Source organism: Sus scrofa, chromosome 13 (genome assembly GCF_000003025.6).
Source record: "Sus scrofa isolate TJ Tabasco breed Duroc chromosome 13, Sscrofa11.1, whole genome shotgun sequence".
In the NCBI taxonomy this organism is placed as follows: domain Eukaryota; kingdom Metazoa; phylum Chordata; class Mammalia; order Artiodactyla; family Suidae; genus Sus; species Sus scrofa.
In genome coordinates, this window is record NC_010455.5 from 124,105,046 (window position 1) to 124,122,072 (window position 17,027).

The window sequence follows — 17,027 nt, forward strand, 5'->3', positions numbered from 1 at the left end:
AAACTGGAAGCCTTTACGTGGAGGCAAACCTTCATCCAGGCACCTCAAGAGACACCACTGCCTCCTATCTTAGTGTAGGAAAGAACAGCAGCTCTGAGGTTGGACATTTCTGGATCAGATCCCCAGTTCCACATGTCACACAGTGGTATGCAATCTCTTACAGCCTCAGCTCCTCAGTGTGTGAAGTGGCATGATTACAAAGGCTAAGTGAAACATGCAATAAAGCAGGTGCCTGGCAGATAAATCTTGAAAACACTGTTAGCTTGCCCTTCCTCTTAACTTGTCCAAACAAATGCATATAAATATTGTTGGCAATCAACCAGGGCACACTCTTACCCTCTTGCCCTACCCCTCTTCAGCCATCCAGTGCTAGAGTCATTTGCACCTCAGCCTTCCACACATTTTTTTTTTTTTTATTAAATTTTATTTTCCCACTGTACAGCAAGGGGGTCAGGTTATCCTTACATGTATACATTACAATTACAGTTTTTCCCCCACCATTTCTTCTGTTGCAACATGAGTATCTAGACATAGCTCTCAATGCTATTCAGCGGGATCTCCTTGTAAATCTATTCTACCTTGTGACTGATAAGCCCAAGCTCCCGATCCCTCCCACTCCCTCCCCCTCCCATCAGGCAACCACAAGTCTCTTCTCCAAGTCCATGATTGATTTTCTTTTCTGAGGAGATGTTCATTTGTGCTGGATATTAGATTCCAGTTATAAGTGATGTCATATGGTATTTGTCTTTGTCTTTCTGGCTCATTTCACTCAGTATGAGATTCTCTAGTTCCATCCATGTTGCTGCAAATGGCATGATGTCATCCTTTTTTATGGCTGAGTAGTATTCCATCGTGTATATATACCACATCTTCCGAATCCAATCCTCTGTCGATGGACATTTGGATTGTTTCCATGTCCTGGCTATTGTGAATAGTGCTGCAATGAACATGCGGGTGCATGTGTCTCTTTTAAGTAGAGCTTTGTCCGGATAGATGCCCAAGAGTGGGATTGCAGGGTCATATGGAAGTTCTATGTATAGATTTCTAAGGTATCTCCAAACTGTTCTCCATAGTGGCTGTACCAGTTTACATTCCCACCAACAGTGCAGGAGGGTTCCCTTTTCTCCACAGCCCCTCCAGCACTTGTTATTTGTGGATTTATTAATGATGGCCATTCTGACTGGTGTGAGGTGGTATCTCATGGTAGTTTTGATTTGCATTTCTCTTATAATCAGCGATGTTGAGCATTTTTTCATGTGTTTGTTGGCCATCTGTATATCTTCCTTGGAGAAATGTCTATTCAGGTCTTTTGCCCATTTTTCCATTGATTGATTGGTTTTTTTGCTGTTGAGTTGTATAAGTTGCTTGTATATTCTAGAGATTAAGCCCTTGTCAGTTGCATCATTTGAAACTATTTTCTCCCATTCTGTAAGTTGTCTTTTTGTTTTCTTTTGGGTTTCCTTTGCTGTGCAAAAGCTTTTCAGTTTGATGAGGTCCCATGGGTTTATTTTTGCTCTAGTTTCTATTGCTTTGGGAGACTGACCTGAGAAAATATTCATGATGTTGATGTCAGAGAGTGTTTTGCCTATGTTTTCTTCTAGGAGTTTGATGGTGTCCTGTCGTATATTTAAGTCTTTCAGCCATTTGGAGTTTATTTTTGTGCATGGTGTGAGGGTGTGTTCTAGTTTCATTGCTTTGCATACAGCTGTCCAGGTTTCCCAGCAATGCTTGCTGAATAGACTTTCCTTTTCCCATTTGATGTTCTTGCCTCCCTTGTCAAAGATTAATTGACCATAGGTGTCAGGGTTAATTTCCAGATTCTCTATTCTGTTCCATTGGTCTGTCTGTCTGTTTTGATACCAGTACCACACTGTTTTGATGACTGTGGCTTTGTAGTATTTCTTGAAGTCTGGGAGAGTTATGCCTCCTGCTTGGTTTTTGTTTCTCAGGATTGCTTTGGCGATTCTGGGTCTTTTGTTGTTCCATATAAATGTTTGGATTGTTTGTTCTAGTTCTGTGAAAAATGTCATGGGTAATTTGATAGGGATGGCATTGAATCTGTAGATTGCTTTGGGTAGGATGGCCATTTTCACAATATTGATTTTTCCAATCCAGGAACATGGAATATCTTTCCATTTTTTTACATCTTCTTTGATTTCTTTGATTAAGGTTTTATAGTTCTCGGCATATAGGTCCTTTACCTCTTTGGTTAGGTGTATTCCGAGGTATTTGATTTTGTGAGGTACAATTTTAAAAGGTATCGTATTTTTGTATTCCTTTTCTAATGCTTCATTGCTGGTATACAGAAATGCAACTGACTTCTGAATGTTAATCTTATATCCTGCCACTTTGCTGAATTTATTAATCAGTTCAAGGAGTTTTGGGGTTGAGTCCTTAGGGTTTTCTAGGTATAGAATCATGTCATCTGCATACAGTGACAGTTTGATCTCTTCTCTTCCTATATGGATGCCTTTGATTTCTTTTGTTTGTCTAATTGCTGTGGCTAAGACTTCCAAAACTATGTTGAAGAGCAGTGGTGAGAGTGGGCATCCCTGTCTTGTTCCAGATTTGAGTGAGAAGGCTTTCAGTTTTTCCCCATTGAGGATTATATTTGCTGTGGGTTTATCATAAATGGCTTTGATTATATTCAGGAATGTTCCCTCTATACCCACTTTGGCGAGGGTCTTGATCATGAATGGATGTTGAACTTTGTCAAATGCTTTTTCTGCATCTATTGAGATGATCATATGATTTTTGACTTTTTTTTTGTTAATGTGGTGTATGATGTTGATTGATTTGCGTATGTTGAACCATCCTTGTGAACCTGGGATGAACCCAACCTGGTCATGGTGTATAATTTTTTTGATATGTTGTTGGATTCGGTTGGCTAAGATTTTGTTGAGAAGTTTTGCATCTATATTCATCAATGATATTGGGCGATAGTTTTCTTTTTTGGTGGTATCTCTGCCTGGTTTTGGAATGAGGGTGATGGTGGCCTCATAGAATGTCTTTGGGAGTATTCCTTCTTCTTCAACCTTTTGAAAGAGTTTAAGGAGGATGGGCACCAATTCCTCTTTATATGTTTGATAGAATTCACCTGTGAAGCCATCTGGTCCTGGGCTTTTATTTGTAGGGAGTGATTTTATGACCTCTTCAATTTCATTTCTAGTGATTGGTCTGTTCAGTTGGTCTGTTTCTGCTTGATTCAGTTTTGGCAGGCTGTAAGATTCTAGAAAATTGTCCATTTCTTCCAGATTGTCAAACTTATTGCCATATAGTTGTTCATAGTATTCTCTTATGGTTTTTTGTATTTCTGCTGTATCCGTTGTGATTTCTCCTTTTTCATTTATAATTTTGGTGATTTGGGTTCTTTCTCTCCTCTTTTTAGTGAGTCTGGCCAGGGGTTTATCAATTTTGTTCACCTTTTCAAAGAACCAGCTCTTGGTTTTATTAATTTTCTCTATTGTTTTTTGAGTCTCTATTTTATTGATTTCTTCTTTGATCTTTACAATTTCCTTCCTTCTGCTGACTTTAGGACTTCTTTGTTCTTCTTTTTCTAATTCATTTAGGTGGAGGGTTAAGTTGTCAATTTGGGATCTTTCTTCTTTTTTGAGAAAGGCCTGGATTGCTATAAATTTCCCTCTGAGCACTGCTTTCGCAGCATCCCATAGATTTTGAGAGGTTGTGTCTTCATTATCATTTGTTTCAAGATAGTTTTTAATTTCCTTCTTGATTTCCTCATTGACCCATTGGTTTTTTAGTAGCATGTTGTTTAGTCTCCATGGAGTAGGTTTTTTCTCTTTCCTTTTCCCATGGTTGATTTCTAATTTCATGGCATTGTGGTCAGAGAAGATACTTGAGATAATTTCTATGCTCCTAAATTTATTGAGATTCGCTTTATGTCCCAATATGTGGTCGATTCTTGAGAATGTTCCATGAGCATTTGAGAAGAATGTGTATTCTGATTTTTTTGGATGTAGTGTCCTGAAGATATCAATTAAGTCTAACTTTTCTATTGTTTCCTTTAGGATCTCTGTTGCTTTATTGGTTTTCTGTCTAGAGGATCTGTCCATTGATGTGAGGGGAGTATTAAGGTCTCCTACTATGATTGTATTCTCATCAATATCTCCCTTTATGTCTGTTAATATTTGTTGTATGTATCTGGGTGCTCCTATGTTTGGGGCATATATGTTGATGATAGTAACCTCCTCTCCTTGGATGGATCCCTTAATCATTAAATAGTGTCCTTCTTTGTCTTTCTTTATGTCTTTTGTTTTAAAGTCTATTTTGTCTGATATGAGTGTTGCAACTCCTGCTTTTCTGTCATGTCTATTGGCATGAAATACTTTTCCCCAGCCTTTCACTTTCAATCTATATGTATCTTTTGTCCTAAGGTGAGTTTCTTGTAGGCAGCATATTGAAGGTTTTTGCCGTTTTATCCACTCAGCCATTCTGTGTCTTTTGATTGGGGCATTCAGTCCATTGACATTTAAGGTGATAATTGATAGATGATTATTTATTGCCATTTGATCCTCGTGTTCCAGTTGATTCTATGGTTCTCCATTCTTCTTCTTTTTTTTTTTTTTTTTTGGTTGGATGGTCTCCTGTTATTATCTGCTTGAGTGTATTTTTTTTTTTCATTTTTTGCAAATGCAATATTTGGTTTTGGCTTGTGGTTGCCCTGTTTTTTAAGTATGCTAACCCCTTCCCATGATTGTGTGTTTTAGCCTGATGGTCCTGTAAGTTCAAACACTTCATTATTATATTAAAATTAAGAAGAGAGACATACATACAAACAAAAAGGATTATTTACCTCCTAACATCCCTTGCCCACATTTTATGGTTTTGATGACTCTTTTATTTTTTTCCTTTTAATTTTATTTTGTTTGAAGCATGTTCATGATTAAATCTGTATGCTGGCTTATTTGAGTGACTGCTCTCTGATTGTATCTTCCTCAGTCCTAGTTCTTCCTCTTCTTCTTCTTCTTCTTTTTTTTTTTTTTTTTCTTTTCTTTTTTCTTCCCTTTCCTTCCTTTCTTTTTGGTTTAGAGAAGCCCTTTCAATATTTCCTTTAACCTGGGTTTTGTGTTGCTGTATTCTTTAAGTTTTTGTTTGTTGGGAAAAATTTTTATTTCCCCTTCTATTTTAAATGATATTCTTGCTGGATAAAGTATTCTAGGTTGCATATTTTTTCCTTTGAGCACTTTAAATATCTCTTGCCATTCCCTCCTGGCCTGTAGTGTTTCTGTAGAGAAATCAGCTGATATTCTTATGGGGGTTCCCTTGTAGGTAACATTCTGTTTTTCTCTTGCTGCCTTTAGGATCCTCTCTTTATCACTAACTTTTGCCATTTTTATTATGATGTGTCTTGGTGTGGGTCTGTTTGGGTTCAGTTTGTTTGGGGTCCTCTGTGCTTCTTGTATCTTGAATCCAGTATCCTTTAGATTTGGGAAGTTTCCAGCGATAATTTCTTCAAATATATTTTCCATTCCTTTATCTTTTTCTACTCCTTCTGGAATTCCTATTATGCGTAGATTGGCCCGTTTTATATTATCCCATAGGTCTCTTATATTGCTTTCCAGTTTTTTGATTCGGTTTTCTGTCTGTTGACCAGATTGAGTGATTTCCATTATTCTATCTTCCATATCACTGATTCGTTCTTCTGCATTATTCATTCTAGTTTTTACTGCCCCTAGTTCAGTTTGCATCTCTGCAAATGAATGTTCTAGTTTTTCTTGGCTCCTCCTTATATTTTCTAGCTCCTTTCTGAGGGTATCTGCATTGCTGTTCATATCTTCTCTTAATTCCTTCAGTATTTTCACTATTTCTCTTTTGAACTCCAGGTCTGTCAGACTGCAGAGATCAGTTTCATTGTTGACTGTTTTAGGTGAGTTCTCCTGTTGGTTTGACTGGGGGTGGTTTCTCAGCTTCTTCATCTTGCTTGTTGTCTTCTTTCTCCTGAGGGAGTTGTACTCTCCGTTATCGGGTAGTGTTTGCCTTGTCACTGCCCTGGAATATTTCCTGAGGGCTGTCGTTGTTGGTCAATCTTTTTTTGAGGCAGTGTGGCTTTTCTGGAGTGTTGATGGGACTAACAGTGTTTCTTTGAAGCAAAGGAGGACTTCCTGAGGGCAGACAGGACTGGGAGGTCCACCCCACGATGGTAGCAGATTTCACTTGGTTCTCAGCACCCCCTGGGGTCTTGGGCGGGTAGCAGGGCCCTTGGAGACTCAAGAGGTTCCTCCCCAGGGCAGCCCGACTCAGAAAGACCGTCTGAGATCTTTTCCCGATTCGGCCAGGCTTGTTGCAGCTTTTCTGGGCTGCAGGGGGTCCTGCCTGGAGCTGGCAGTCCTATGCAGCTGGTCCACTAGGTCTCAGCACCCCTTGGGGTCTTGGGCGGGTAGCAGGGCCTTTGGAGACTCAAGAGGCTCCTCCCCAGAACAGCCCAACTCAGAAAGACCGTCTGAGATCTTTTCCCAAGTCGGCCAGGCTTGTTGCAGCTTTTCTGGGCTGCAGGGTGTCCTGCCTGGAGCTGGCAGTCCTATGCAGCTGGTCCACTAGGTCTCAGCACCCCCTGGGGTCTTGGGCGGGTAGCAGGGCCCTTGGAGACTCAAGAGGCTCCTCCCCAGGACAGCCTGACTCAGAAAGACCGTCTGAGATCTTTTCCCGATTCGGCCAGGCTTGTTGCAGCTTTTCTGGGCTGCAGGGGGTCCTGCCTGGAGCTGGCAGTCCTATGCAGCTGGTCCACTAGGTCTCAGCACCCCTTGGGGTCTTGGGCGGGTAGCAGGGCCCTTGGAGGCTCAAGAGGCTCCTCCCCAGGGCAGCCCGATTCAGAAAGACCGTTTGAGATCTTTTCCCGATTCGGCCAGGCTTGTTGCAGCTTTTCTGGGCTGCAGGGTGTCCTGCCTGGAGCTGGCAGTCCTATGCAGCTGGTCCACTAGGTCTCAGCACCCCCTGGGGTCTTGGGCGGGTAGCAGGGCCCTTGGAGACTCAAGAGGCTCCTCCCCAGGACAGCCCGACTCAGAAAGACCGTCTGAGATCTTTTCCCGATTCGGCCAGGCTTGTTGCAGCTTTTCTGGGCTGCAGGGGGTCCTGCCTGGAGCTGGCAGTCCTATGCAGCTGGTCCACTAGGTCTCAGCACCCCTTGGGGTCTTGGGCGGGTAGCAGGGCCCTTGGAGACTCAAGAGGCTCCTCCCCAGGACAGCCCAACTCCGAAAGACCGTCTGAGATCTTTTCCCAATTCGGCCAGGCTTGTTGCAGCTTTTCTGGGCTGCAGGGGGTCCTGCCTGGAGCTGGCAGTCCTATGCAGCTGGTCCACTAGGTCTTAGCACCCCCTGGGGTCTTGGGCGTGTAGCAAGGCCCTTGGAGACTCAAGAGGCTCCTCCCCGGGGGAGCCCGTCTCAGAAAAACCGTCGGAGAATTAGGTCGATCTATTCACGGCCTGGCTAGGCTTGTTCTAGCTTTTCTGGGCTGCAGGCCTTTTCTAGGGGGCTGGTGGTGTTTGGTGCTGCTCTGTGGAAGTGTAGCCCCTCCAAAGGGCAAGCAGGCCTGTGCAGGGAGAGCCCCTGCGGTGGTAGGCTTCAGGCAATTGTTGAGGCCAGCCCTCCTGGATGGCAGGCAGCCCCAGGTTCGGCGAGAGCGTAGGGGGTGGCGGGGGTGGGGGGAGGGAATGCACTGGGAAGCACAGCTTTCTGCTAGCTAGCGGGCCTGTAAGCTTGTTGTGGCGTGGGGGGTATTCTATGGGGACCCACCCCTTCTTCTCTCCCCTCCCCAGCACGGGCGCAGACCAGGCTCTTCTCCCAGGTTCCCTCTGAGGCAGCTTTCCACTTCCCCGCCCCTAGAGTATTGCTCCCTTCCTCTGCGACAGCTTTGTTTTCTAGTCTCCCAGGCAGTCTCTGCCCCGTCAAATGGTTTAGAGACCTCCCAAGCAGTTTCCGCTCTTCCCCGCCCCCCTAGCCCGGGGACTAATCTCTGGAGCCGAGGTCTCGGTGCCCAGCCCCCCCCCCCCAGGCGTCCCCCGGCCCTTTCTTGGGGACTAACCTTTGGAGGCGAGGTCTCGGTGCCCAGCCCCCACCCAGGCGTCCCCCGGCCCCCTCTCGGGGACCAACCTTCAGAGCTGAGGTCTCGGTGCCCAGCCCCCACCCAGGCGTCCCCCGGCCCTTTCCCGGGGACTAACCTCTGGAGCCGAGGATTCGGTGCCCAGCCCCCACCCAGGCGTCTCAATTTTTGGTGACTGTGCCCGTAGTTCAGATGGTCCGTTGGGTTCTTGATCGTTTTTCCGTACTCCGACTTACTGCTACACTCTTCTCTGCATCTGGAGATTCCTCCGGTTCGTTTGATCTTTCCCCCGGTAGGAGACTTTCCAGGGTGCGGGATCCCTTTCTCCTCCGCAGTTCCCTTTCGGGAGCGCCCGTCCCGCTCGGATTCACCTTCTCTCACTCTCCTCTTTTCTCCCGTTCTGCCCAATAATGTCACGAATTTCTTGCCGTTATTGGAGTTTAGGTTCCTCTGCCAGCGATTGGTTGTTGTTCTGTGCGAGTCATTTCTTCTGTAGATGTGCTTTTTTTGTTGTGTTTGTGGGAGAGGGCGAGCGTGTCCCCCTACTCCTCCGCCATCTTGTCCTCTCTCCCCCCATTTTTTTTTTTTAAATGGGCTGTATCTGTGCCGTATGAAGTTCCTAGGCTAGGGGTCAAATCGGAGCTGCAGCTGAGGCCTATGTCACAGCCACAGCAACAATGGATCCAAGCCACATTTGCAACCTACACTGCAGCTTGAGGCAATGCCAGATCCTTAAACAACTGAATGAGGCCAGGGATTGAACCCACATCCTCATGGATAGTAGTTGGGTTCTTAACCTGCTAAGCTACAACGGGAACTCCCTACACCCACTTCTTCACATACAGTCTCTATCTCTTGCACATACACGTTCAAACCCCCATCATGTACTTTCTCTTTTTTTTCCTCTATGGCTAGGCAGACCATCTGAGGGAAATACCTAATGAGCTGTCCAGAGTCCTGATCTTCCCTGTTTCAGGACAAGTGAATCAAGAACCTTCATTCAGCCTCAGAATCCCAGCACACTGAGTGGCAGGGGCCCCAGAGATGGAAGCAGATAAGATCTGCTCAAGGGCATACAAGTTAGATGGAGACAAAACTGCTGGCTATATTTTCCTCTCCCCCCCAAGCATGAGGTATTTCCCGCTCCTCCCCCAGAAACTTACCTGTATCAGGGGCACAGGCCTCATCTGCTTTGGCAGCATTATCTGCATTCTGTATGTTGGAATCTGGGGAATAAAAGGAAGATTTAAGGACTAGCCCATGCCCTCGAGCTTTTCAGAGAGGCAGGTCGGGGACCTTCCCACAAAGTCTGGATCACTTGGGTTATGCCTGTGTCTCTGGTGTTAGCTGGGTCCATGCTCACTTAACGGGGTGGCCATATCGCCCCCATTATAGCTGGAACTCTAGAAAGACAGTAACTGCCTGTTTCCTTCCTCTCTGATTCTCCCAGGCCAGTCCCAGCCTGGGCACATGAGCTGAATGGGCTCCTTGGGGACTGGCAGCTTCTGCAAAAGGCCCTCTCCCCCTGCTGTACATTAGTCTGTGTCTCCTCTTCCCCTCATCCTCTTCCTTGATCTTGAGTGGCAGGAAAGATGTCCTCTTTAGTTCTCTTACTGAGAAATCCATCAGACAGGGCTGCCTGTGGGGCCCTGAGGGGACAGAGTCCTGGTCACCTGGTCTCCACTCCCCTCTATAGGGTAGTTGCTATGTGCAGGGGACCCTCTAAGAGTGCAGTCTATGCCTGTGGCAAGTGAGTCAGCATCATGAGATCTCCCTGTCATCCTGGGGAATGCTGGGCCATATACCTGGGCCACTGGCCTCGCTGTTGCTGGCCCCCTCCTTTGGGTGGTCAGGAGTTTCCTGCCTGGGCTTCTGGCTGAAGGCCAGGAAGAGGTGCGTGCTCAGTGGCTGAGGAAGATCCACCTCCAGGTACTCCCTCATGAATAGCTTGAAGACGTCATAGCTGATTGGCTGAGAAGGGATGAAGAGGGACAAGTCAGTGGAGAGAAGTGAAGGGGCAGAGAGAGGGGAGAGATGAGAAGGAATCGGGGAGCTGGCAATGGAAGAGGAAGCAGAAGGGAGTGGAGGGGCTGGTGGGAGCAGGAGTGAAAAGGCTTGGGAGGTGACTGAGAACAACAGGCACAGGGAGCAGGGGGAGGACACGAGGAAGAGGAGACGCTGGGTTGTGGGTTGGGGCTTGGTGGGTGTGGAACCACAGGAGGCTTTTGTAACAGACACGTCTACGGTTAGGGAGAGAAGGGTGATGGAGAGTGAGCACTGGGAGGAAGGGCTCTGCCCGAGGCCAGGCCCATGTGAGGGACTTGTCCTTAATGAGCAGGACTAGGTCAGTGCCCCTGAATGCTAGTTAAGATGAAGAAGAACGGTGGGGAGATGAGAGGGGGAGGGCAAGACAGAGGTATGGGATTAACCAACTGAGTGAGGCCAGGGATTGAACCCACATCCTCATGGATAACTACTATGCATAAAATAAATACAAATTACTATGTATAAAATAAATAAGCAACAAGGATACATTGTATAGCACAGAGAAATAGAGCCATTGTTTTGCAACAACGTTAAATGGAATATAACCTGTAAAAATACTGAATCGCTACACTGTACATCTGAAACAAACATAATATCTTAAATCAACTAGACTTCAATTAAAAAAAAAAAGATGAGGAAGGATGCAGTTGAAAACACAATGGAAAGAAACCACTCTTCTGTGGTTTGTCCATTTTCTGCTTATGCTGTGAAGAATGGGATTCCTGAGAATTCATGTCTCAGAAAATCAAAAAGGAGATGCTCCATCTTTCATTGCTTTCATAACTGACCTTCCCTAGACAAACCTCAAGACAAACAGGGGAGGGTGTGTGTCTGGCTCAGTTGTTCTCAAAACATGTCCTTGTGAAGGTTTTAGGCACCAGGAGAGGAGCAGGAAGCCAAGGACAGAAGGTAGAACCAAGAAACATGCCAAAAATTAGAACCTCTCCCTGCTGTATGTCACCCAGTGCCGCCTGGATTCTGGTCCCAGGCCGGGAGAACTGTGCCAGAAAGGGCTGCTGCTCTCAGCAAACACTCAACAACAACAGCGTGCAGTGAGTCATCACCGGCTTGTGCTTTGATGGCGTTAGATTCTTCACCAAATTGGCAGATGCTCCTGGAAATCATTTGAGGAAGCGCTACTCCAAGATCTGCTGTGCAGGCTTTTGTGAATAATAGCCACCATAAGAATAAAATCCCTTTTCAGGGGCCTACTTGGCTCTCCCCACAAATGTGGATAGCATTTAACCCCTTGTCTCTTCTGGAAGTTCTGGATAAGATGTGGGAGCCTTCCCAGAACCAGGAGCTGGCTGGCACATGCACACTCATATCTGGGATACCAAGTCTTGGTCCTCTTAGTCCTTATATCATGTGATGCCCTCTGGACCCCAGTGGGAGAAAGCTTACAAGGCAGTATCTCCTCCTGGGCTGGGCTGTTCAAATATCTCCTTAGAAGCGTGGAGGAAGCCTGATTTGGTTGGATAGAGGATAATGGAAGTTCTTACCAGATTGGGGCATCTCTAAGCAAATGGTGGATGCATATTTCTTGTGATAGCTGTTGATCTCTGTATCTCTCTGTTTTTTCTGCCCCCGAGTCTCTGTGTCTACTATACTCTTTCTGTTCCCTCAGTCTCCACAGCCTCACCACCTCAGAATGTCCCATCCTCACACATTCTCTTCCGTTTTCTCAGTATACAAGAGCAAAATCTTTTCCTTTACTTTCCAAGTGTAACCCACCCACTATGACCTTCTGGGAGCATCTCCCAGCAGCTGCTTCTCTACCCATGAGCATGTTTGGATCACTCTTCCAAAGAAACTGCTGGCTGCTCGAGCTGCTGGTCTATGTGTTTTCCCTTCCCTTCCCATTTCTCTTCACCTTCTTAATCCACAGTTTGGAATGTAGCTCATTACCTCTCCTGAACCTGTTCTCTCGAAGGTCACAAACTCAATGGTCTCTTTTTAGACTTTCTCATCTATTAATTTATTTTAAAAGGCTCCTTTTACATTGTTCTTTCCTTTGATTTATTTTAATTGGCAAGAACTATTTTACGATATAGTTTTGAGTTCCAAAATGTTCTGTTATTTTTTTTGGGGGGCGGGTTGGCCTTAAATTGAAAACTGTCAGCATAAAATATTTCTGGAAAACAGAGTGTCCTAAGTGATTTAATACAAGGAAAATTCAGTTAAACAAAGTCTTACATAATACTCTTAAAAAACAAAGTTGAAAGATCATCAAACAAGATCAGCATGAGGCTCAGGGGACCTTGTGCCTGGTCTGAGGTCCACCCCATTTTCCTCCTTTTTTGAACGTGAAATTCCTCTTCAGTGAATCGTGAGTGCTAGGCCAGAAGATCTCAAGCACTAAACTTCTATAAGATTCTTTCTTAAATCAGTTCTTCTTCTGGACTCCACAGTTTCTGTTAGTATCAGTGGCACCATTATCCTCCCAATATTCCAGGCTCAGCTTTGAACTCCCAGTTGTCTCAAACTAGTTCTTGTCCCTTCCTTCTTTCCACTGTTCTTTTGCAATGTCTGCCACATCCAGGTCTTTTTATATCCATTTCCCATGTGTCACCATCTTGACAAGGAGGCTATTGAAGGTCCTCCATGTTCCTGGTTTCAGACTTCTGTTTCATGTACCCTATCTGGACCATTGCAACATTCCTCAAAGGCTTCTTTTCCTCCACCTCCATCTGTTAGTCCTCTCATCTTTTACATCCTTGCCAGGTTGATCTTCCCAAAGCACAACTCTGATCAGATTGCCTTCCTACTCGAAAACCTTCCATGGCCCATGGGAGAGTTGAGATCTGTTGCCTCCAAGCTTTTAAAACCATGTACCCTTCTGTAAGATTTTCAAGCATGCATTCCTATTTATCTTTACTTATACACTATATACATGTACGACTGTGCTCCTCTACTATATAACACACACAAAGAATAAAGAAGATGTGGTACATATGCACAGTGGAATATTACTCAGCCATAAAAAGGAGATAATGCCATTTTCAGCAACAGGATGGACCTAGAGATTATCATACTAAGTGAAGTAAATCAGACAAAGACAAATAATCATATGATATTACTTGCATGTGAAATGTAATAAATATGATACATGGCATTCCTATTGTGGCTCAGTGGGTTAAATACCTGACTAGTATCCATGAGAATATTAGGCCAGTAGCTGCAGCTCCAATTTGACCCCTAGCCTGGGAACTTCCATATGCCACAAGTGCGGCCCTAAAAAGACAGACAAACAAATAAATAAAATGATACAAAACAACTTATTTACAAAAGAGAAACAGACTCAAAGATTTTGAAATCAAACTTACCATTACCAAAGGGGAAACCCTTGGGGGGGTTATATATTAGGAGGTTGGAATTAACATATATATACTACTATGTATAAAATAGATAATAACAAAAACTTACTATATAGGACAGGGAAATCTACTCAATACTCTGTAATAACCTATATGGGAAAAGAATCTGAAAAAGAATCAGATATATATCTGATTCACTTGCCTGTACACCTAAAACTAATACAACATTGTAAGTCAACCATATGCCAATAAAATTTTTAAAATATTTTTTAAAAAACACACAGAAAATAGAAAATGGGAATTAGATGAGATAATCAGTGTAACTAGAAGGTCTAATATGCAGGATTCCTATAGTCCAGGGGATCATCCTGGGCACTTTCTGAGTCCTTTGGGATTCACAGCCCTACCATAATCCCGTTCCAACCTAGAATTGTATCTACTTCAAGCTCAGAGACCATTCTGGTCTTTTCTCCTATTATTCTCTTATGAGCACCTTCACACTATCCATGCTAATCTCTGAGTTCTTTCCTGGACAAACCTCCATGCATTTCACGCAAACTCCGTTCTTTTCTTCAAGTTAAAATCCTAACTACCATTCAAGGCCCAACTTAGATGCCACCTCTTCCAGGGAGCCTGGTATGATTTCTGTGCCTGAACTGCTATACTTTTCCATCTTGGTTCTTGTCTTGGGACACTCATATCTGCTGCCCTCTCAATATATAGTTGTTCATGACATATACAGCTTAGTTCAACTAGATTTAGCACTCTTGGAAGGTAGCAAAATGTCTTATTTCATCTTTGTATCCCCCACACCACCTATCATAGTATTTCCTGGTAGGTATTTTAATCGACATTGGGTTTCTAGTTGGTACACTTTGCTGTCATGAATTATCGTGGGGTCTGTTCAGTCACCATATATGTACCGAGTCTCCCAGATATAAGACGTGCTGGGCATCACTGGGGAACACATTGGAGATGTAGGCACGTGTCCATAACTTTACGAGACTCAGTGGGAAAGGTATTGAAATAATCCCCACACAGAGTCAACAGTGGTGAGTGGGGAGTTCCCACTGTAGCTTAGCAGGTTAAGAACCTAACATAGTCTCTGTGAGGATGCAGGTTCAATCTCTGGCCTCGCTCAGTGGGTTAAGGATCTGGCACTGTCACAAGCTGCGGCATAGGTCATAGATGAGGTTGGAATCCAATGCTGCTGTGGCTGTGGCCTCAGCTGCAGCTCTGATTCAATCCCTGGCCTGGGAACTTCCATATGTTGCAGGTGTGGCCATTAAAAAAAAAAGTTGGTGAGTGTTATAGAAGAGGAATTGGCAAACTATTATGAGAACTTAGAAAACAATAATGATTGAATGCATATCCAACCATTTATGGCTCTAGTCTGAGGAACAGAATGCCAGAGACAAAGCCCAGAAACACATAGCATTCATACCCAAATAGCTCAGAGGGAAGTAAATCTCCTTATGTCACTGAAACTCTGGAAAGTTCAGTGATTTGCATCAATCAGCCAGAGCCAGAAGGAAACCAGAAGCCTGATCTTCTGACTCTGAGTCTTGTGTTCCTGCTCCTGTATCTGTCCCAAGCCTCTGTCCTGATGCCATGCTCCCTGCCAGTCCCAAGTCCCCCAAGTTCAGTAGACAAAACATATGGCTGGGGAGTTCCCAGTATGGCTCAGCAGGTTAAGAACCTGACACTGTCTCTGTGAGGGGGCGGGGTTGATTTGTCCTCGCTTAATGGGTTAAGGAGCTGGCATTGCCACAAGCTGAGACAGGGGTTGCAGATGCAGCTCGGGTCCAGTGTTGCCCTGCCTGTGGTGTAGGCCAGAAGCTGTAGCTCCCATTCGACCCTTATCCTAGGAACTTCCACATGCCACAGGTGTGGCCGTAAAAAGATAAAAAAAATGACTGGGCCACTCTCAAAGTGACATCTGGGTTCAAAAGAGTAAGTTTTTAATGAACATAGGCCAGGCTCAAGGTAGCTGCTTGGAAAATGAGTGATGGATCAGGAGTAGCTGGGTACTCTGCCCAAACCTGATAATCACGCATATAATCAATCACTATGTGCCACACTGGCAATTCTTAGAGCCCTGAGCAACACCTTAGACACTGCAGTCATTCAGACCCCCCCCCCCCCGGAAGCTGCAACTTTCATGCAGAAACTAGCTAGGCAATTGCTCTTGCCAAAACCTGTTTCAAGAGAGTGTTAATTCTTCCACAGGCCAAGAAGGAGAACTAGATGAAGTTTCTCAAGCACTGTAGATACGTGATCTTACTTTAGTCTCAAAAGTGTGAGGTGGTACCATTACTGTCATTTCGTGAAAGGAAAAAAATCCTGAGAACATACATAACTTGCTCACAGTCATAAAGCAAGCGGCAGAGCTGTGCTCTGTACGTGTATGTCTATGAGTCCAAGATCACGGTGCCACCAAGTCTCCCTGGCCCTTGGGCTCCACTGTTTTTGTCCAGTTTCTGGCTGTCTTCAGTTTTGCTCTGTTCTTCAGAGAATCACTCAGTGCTGATGGGCCAGGGCGCACTTTTACCACAGCCACATGCAGCCCTGCCACTCTGCAAACTTTGATTCCTGGCCATGATTTCCCAGCAACCTGCCCCTTCCCACAGCTAACTCATTTCTCGTTGAGGCATTTTAGCAGCAGCAAGCCATCAAGCTCAAGGGAAATTAAACCCTTGTTATTTCTGAACCCCATGCTGGGACATTACACCTACTAGAAGCCAGCCATAATGTTAGAGAGAATGAAATCAGAGTGACAGCGCTTCCCTGGGACACAGCAGTGCGGGCGGACGTACAGAGAGTGGGGGACAACCTGATGGAGGCGGGGGTGGCAGCCTGCTCATAGCAGCCAGCTGCTCCCTGCTTCTGAAAGCTCCTGTGGCCTTCACACACTCTGTGGCCCTGACCAAACTGTTCCCCTCCCACTCGTCAGCCTCAGGGCAGACAGGCTGATTAGCAGCCCCCACCAGTCTTTGTTTCTGAGTTTTTGGAGGTGGGGGTAGGACTGGGGGGCCTAAAGTTTTTTTTGCTGGCTTTGCCATCCTTTCTACACGACTTCTCCTCAGGAATGTTTTTTGAATCAGTGCATTCTTACTCTGGCCCCTGTTCTAGCAGCTTTCCTCTTGCTTCATTCTTCCAGTGACTGATGATCAGTGCATTTTATCCAAAGCCTCTCTCAGGTATACCTTGAGGGCGTGGGCTCTGCTCATTTGCTCCTGGGGCTCAGCAGAGAAGGAGCTAACTCAAGGTTTGTTGAAAGGATGACAATATGAATAAATAAGCAGCCAGCCTCCTCCCAAGTTTGTTCTGCTGATAAATTGATCTTCTGCAATTACCCCTCATAAAAGGACCCAGGACCAGAGAAAAGGAAGTTGAATTTAAAACATTCTGGGGAAAGGGGACAGAAGGGGACTGATAATGGGCACTTTTTCTTTTTTTTGTCTTTTTGCCATTTCTTGGGCCGCTCCCTCGGCATATGGAGGTTCCCAGGCTAGGGGTCTAATCGGAGCTGTAGCTGCCGGCCTACGCCAGAGCCACAGGAACGGGGGATCCAAGCCACGTCTGCGACCTACACCACAGCTCACAGCA

General features: G+C 45.1%; 1 protein-coding gene across 14 annotated transcripts in view; it reads right to left on the reverse strand.

Moving 5' to 3' along the window:
* Positions 1-17,027, reverse strand: part of DGKG (diacylglycerol kinase gamma) — a 226,673-nt gene that overhangs the window by 148,752 nt on the left and 60,894 nt on the right. For 13 of the 14 annotated variants that reach the window (XR_002337783.1, XM_021070008.1, XM_021070011.1 and 10 more), the window contains 2 exons: positions 9,861-10,026; positions 9,219-9,281 (listed from right to left, as the gene is read on the reverse strand). The exons of the other annotated variant lie outside the window; for it this stretch is intronic. Coding sequence is in view for 12 of the 13 variants with exons in the window: in XM_021070008.1 (XP_020925667.1) it covers positions 9,219-9,281; positions 9,861-10,026 (229 nt within the window). In the remaining variant the exon portion in view is untranslated. The remainder of the gene's footprint in view (positions 1-9,218; positions 9,282-9,860; positions 10,027-17,027) is intronic. 14 annotated transcript variants of the gene reach the window in all.